The sequence below is a fragment of the Plectropomus leopardus genome, unplaced genomic scaffold (assembly GCF_008729295.1).
Source record: "Plectropomus leopardus isolate mb unplaced genomic scaffold, YSFRI_Pleo_2.0 unplaced_scaffold15494, whole genome shotgun sequence".
In the NCBI taxonomy this organism is placed as follows: Eukaryota; Metazoa; Chordata; class Actinopteri; order Perciformes; family Serranidae; genus Plectropomus; species Plectropomus leopardus.
In genome coordinates this window covers 1-5,245 of record NW_024616605.1, presented here as the reverse complement: position 1 = coordinate 5,245, position 5,245 = coordinate 1, and the positions used below count along the sequence as shown (strand labels likewise).

The following is a 5,245-nucleotide window of genomic DNA, read 5'->3' as shown; positions in this document are numbered from 1 at the left end:
AGAAAACATTTACCCTCCCAAGTGCTTGGAAAATTATTTGGCATGCCTCTCCCTTTTTGCACCGCCCCCTCCCCTCTCATTAATAACGAACAGTCCCTTATGTTGTTTGGAAGAATACTTGAATTAACACGCCGACGAGAATGTCACGTTCAGCTGTTCTAAATAAAGTTAAGGGGGAAAAAAATGTTTGAGCCCGGCTTCTTCCGGCGCAAAAATGTGACGTAAAGGGCGCAAATATACAAGGGAGGTGTTTATAACAAGTTGAGACGCTTCAGCAAAAAGAGAAGATGCACAACTGGCAGGAAAACGAGATCAAGGAACTTCTGACGATCCGGGGATCGGACGCGATCCGCAGCCAGATCACGGGCACGGTGAAGGACTCGGTGGTGTACAGCAGGGTGACCAAACTGCTGGCGGAGCGGGGGGTGTACAGGTCACACATGCAGGTGATCAGCAAACTGAAGGCGCTGAAGAAGCAGTACAGCAAGTACCACCAGCAGAAGATCCGCAGCGGCAGCGATCGCGTCAACTGGCCGTTTTACGACCTCTGCCACCGGGTGTTCGGGTACGTCCCCGTGGTGAACCCGGTGAAACGGCAGCGGAGCCCCACACCTCCACGCACAATCACACCGCCGCTTCCCTCTCCGCCGCCGCCGCCGATCATCAGCGACGAGCATCATGAGGTTGTAGTCGGGCTCTGGGACGATGTTGACGACAAGGAGCTTGACAGGCATCTGGGTCCACTGGAGGCGGAGGAGGAGGAGGAGGAGCAATACAGCCCACCAGAGCAGCTACAGCCCATCACCACCAGTAAGCACATCTGTTTCCATTGTTATTGTGTCACCTGGATGACCTGCAGGGTGCTGGTGCACTGAGGTCCCACGAAACAACATAGTCCGGGGCTGGATCCCTGATTAAACCTGTTTTATGTGACAAAAGTTATATGTATCCAGATGCACAAATCAAATACTGACCTTCAAAGAACTGCAGCTAGTTACAAGATTGACATATTTATTTATAGCTAGATAGTGATATATCTTGCATTTAGCTTATTGTTACCTACACATGCATATTCCGTTTTGCATACGACAGGGACGATATATTGTTCCATAAAAGATATTTCAAGCAGTGAGATTATTGTTGTGTTATACCAACTTAGTCAAACCAACAATCATAGCCAAACCCCTTCTAGGAGTCCAGCAGCTTCAGGGACACCTTCCCAAACTAACCGTCATCATGCATTTTTATTTACTGTGTCAACCATCTCCACACTGTACAATGTAATGTTTTTGTTGCTGAGACTGGAGTCCATCAACTTGCAAAGACACACTAGCATCTGTGTCGAGCCCTGTGAACTGTACTGCTGTTGCTTAAACGTGGGGAAAACGGACACATCAGGACACACCAAAGTGTCCAAAACTACCTTTTAAACCTTGTGTCCTTGAGAGACTGGGGTAAAATGTATGACCCTCCTTTACTCATAAATAACCATATTTCACAGTTTCTGGCTTTGATAAAAGTTCTGCTTTTGGAGGTTTTTTAAGAAAATATGCCTTTAAAAAACCCACTTGTGCATTTTAGGGTTCTGACGGTATTTAAAACAAATACAAAACACAATTTATCATGTTTGTTTTTCTTAAATTCTCCTGAGAGTCATGACAATTTGTGTTTTCTAAGAGAAGCAGCGGCAGTGTTTTTCATGAGTTTGATCATGTAAATCTGCAAGTGCCTCCATATTTTGACACAGCAGTGTGCAGTTAGTCTTAAATATGTTTAGTAGGTTTAACCATAAAACAACCCCCAACTTCATAAAAACAATTTCCCCGATGCAATTTTTGTCCTTCTAAGGTGGAATTGAAGTGTCTGTTTTTACCAAATTTTAATCAGTGTTCACCGTGGTCAAGCTGGTGGATTGCAGCATGTCAGCTCGCTCATATTTGACTAATATTCTCCATCCTCGCTGTTATAGACCATCAAAGCGAACGTCCATGGAGCCGACGCAGAAACCAGTCAGGTGGGTCAACATGAAAATAGTGTTTACTTAGGTCACATAATAACATTTCTCTCATGAATTAAAAGATTCCTTTTTTTATTTCATTTTTTTTTAATTACCCTTAATTATCATCTTGTCATTTAAAACTGCAAACATGCAAATGTGTGCACTGCAGGTTTAAGTGCTTATTACAGTATTGTGCAGATATTATTTCCATGCTCTGTTCTGATGGTCTCAAAGGCTATTTTATTACGGATGTTTTTCTCTACTCCAACACACTGAATTTGAAAGAAAAAATCTCTTAAGTGTAGTGAAGCACAGAGAGCAATAAAAATCTGTTGTTGTGCTGGTACTGACTGGCTGTCTCTTTTTGTTTTCTAGAGTACACAATGCCGCCAAAGAGAAAGAAAAGGACAGTGATGGACCAAGTCTCTTCACTGGTGTCAGCAACAGTCACCCAGCTCAGAGAGATGGACGCTGCCATGCAGGCGCAGGAGGACGCCCGGCTTCAGAGGCTGATGGACCATGAGAAGGAAATGCAGAACAATTTAATGAGTCAGCTGGTCGCCATGCATGAAAGAATGAACCGAGAAAACCACGAGAGACACCTTGAACTCGTGGACAGAATACTGTCGAGGTTCCCTTCACCTTCAGCACCTTCGGGTCACTGACTGACACTTTACGTAAGAGTGACGGCATACAATGAGGTTATTCAGGCGAAGTTAACACCTCTGTCTCTCTCCTTCACCAGCTGACTTGTGCCTAAACCCTCATTCCTTTATTTTTATTTTTCAATGATGTAGGAAAAAATAAGATATTCTTGCCTTTAACCTCGACTCTGCTCACCTGTGTCTAATACAAATCCAGGTAAAAAACAGGACATGGTCACACTGCAGGCCTTCATCCTTTTGTTTTGATCGAGTTCTCATATAACTTTATTTTTAATCTTTTTGGTCAAACCTCGAACAACAGACAGTGATGCTGAAATTAGTGCAAATGCACAATGATAGAACACCAATTTGAAAGGAACAATGAAGCAGCGTCATGGTTAATGACTCTAGAGCCGTCAATAATCCTCCAAAAATAACTTGATAACTTGCAGATGAAGTACTCATACTGTGTTACATTGAATTCATGAAGAGAGCCTCTCAGACGCCTCCACAGTGAATGAAGGATCCAGAAAGCGAGAGAATTGTTGGGGAATTGGAGTAAAAGGGGGTAAAAGTGTTTTGAATAGTAAAGTTTTAGTGAAAATGCATGTGTTTGGTAAGTCCTGAGCATGCGACTGGATAAATAAAATTCGATTACACTGCACGAGGTGGGTGAGACTTTGTAAACGGACGTTTTAATATTGTTTTGCCATAATTAAATACGGCCCCTTTTACTTCAGTTCATTATGACTTTTTGCCATTTTTGATTATTTGTTCACTGTGGAGGCAGAACGTTTTATCCATGAATACAACATAATACAAGGAGAATAACTGATACACAAATGATCATTTTGTGGGTGAAGTATTCTTTTCAACCGCATATTTTAATTTTATTTTTACCATGCCACATACAGTCATAAAACATTTATACTCCAAATAATGAAGTCTATTTACATTGGCTAACTAGACTTTGAAGTGGTGGATTTATACTGTATATGTATAATCATGTAGAGCCCATCAAAACATACACAAAATTCAAAAGATGTATTATTGTTACATACTTGCATCTCATGACTTAAAACACGCTTAGAAATCTCTGAACAAGTGTATGAAATCATAGGATTATCAACACCTGCAGTGTGAATTCAGCCTTCAGTTTACACGAAGATCACAAATGACCACAAAACGTAATATGGTCTGACGTATGTATGGATGTACTGTACTTCTTTCACCACCTCACCTGAGCATGATGGTGTGAACCAAACTCCTCAGCAAAACAAAAACACAGGCAGCTTTGGTGTTTTGTTGTACGAAACTCTTTATTGAGCATTTGTTTTCAGTTGGTATAATTATGCTGTTAGAGCTTTTCTAATGTGTGACTTCAGTAAATGATAACGGTCAATGGTAAAACTGTTGAAATATGGTGTTCGGAGAAAGTGCTCCTGTGTCAAACACGGATGTAAATATCATGTTTCAGTTCAGTCACTCCAGCAGTGCTCCCCAGAGGGAGAGGAAACCAGAGTTAAGCTATTACTATACGCACCACTGCAACGCTGTAGAAGAGAAGTCTGCACTCAGTGGTTCATGAATGGCAGTCTATTTGTAGCACAGGTAATAAATAATGTATTGTGATGGATATTGTGAGAGAAATGAACACAATAGCTGATAGTTTGAAATTCTGAGAATAGGGGCTCAAGTCACTGTTCTGGATGTCATTCTTGTCTGACACGAAATTCCCGGTTGCGTTTACTGCTGTCAGCAATCCGGGAGAAAACGTGTCATTGAAGAAAAACACCGTCTGTGTCAGGCACACTAAAGATTCAGTCCTTACACTGCAGTAAATCCCTGTTCAAAACGGACACACAGCATTAAACATACTCGTGTTAGCTTTCGCTTTCCTTTTATTATTTGAGAGAAACAAAACTGTAACTCCACCTTGAATGGACCATCTGAACCAGAAGGTTAGAGTTTAAGTGGCTCAGTCAACTGGCATGTGCATTTTTATTGTAGATACTTTTATACTGTTATATACTGTTACCAGTGTTTTAAGTTTGTTTTTTCCTTTTAAAGAAAAATAAAGTTTTCAACTGAAAGGGTCTCAATGCATTTTTTAAACATTGGCGGACATTGAAAATGTAGAGTAATCTGGTATACCTAATGATTTGTGATGCTTAAGTATCATCTTATTGATGGAGAAATGCTCGATGTTCGCAGGTCTGCTCAGGATGTCCTGTGCATTGTGGGATGGAAACGGACCCCATAACCAGCTGTAGCTCAGAATCACAGCTGCATTATGGGTTCCGTTACAATCCCACCCACCAAAACGAGCCTCAGGTCTGCTCAGGTCAGCACTGCTAAAAGAAAAAAAAAAAAGGGTCATTAACAGGGATTAAAGTGAATTTACATTTTACAAAGGCAGCATTTCATGTATGAATCATTAACCTCACAGCTACTTTTTAGGATGAAAGAATCAAAACGAACTAAACAAATGGGGAAAAAAAGGATACATTTGCGAAAGCTTTCTGCACCTGAAATACAGGCAGGCACTAAAGCTTTGACAAGTTTTCCCCAAAACTGTCCGTTAGATATTAGCACGGGGAAG

At 41.2% G+C, this 5,245-nt stretch overlaps 1 protein-coding gene across 1 annotated transcript; it reads left to right on the top strand.

Annotated features, from left to right (window-relative positions):
* Positions 1 to 218: 218 nt before the first annotated feature.
* LOC121964397 lies at positions 219 to 4,736 on the top strand. Its single transcript, XM_042514605.1, has 3 exons — positions 219 to 810; positions 1,970 to 2,014; positions 2,375 to 4,736. The coding sequence occupies exons 1-3, from the start codon at positions 288 to 290 to the stop codon at positions 2,662 to 2,664; spliced, it is 858 nt and encodes a 285-aa protein (XP_042370539.1). The 5' UTR covers positions 219 to 287; the 3' UTR covers positions 2,665 to 4,736.
* Positions 4,737 to 5,245: the final 509 nt, after the last annotated feature.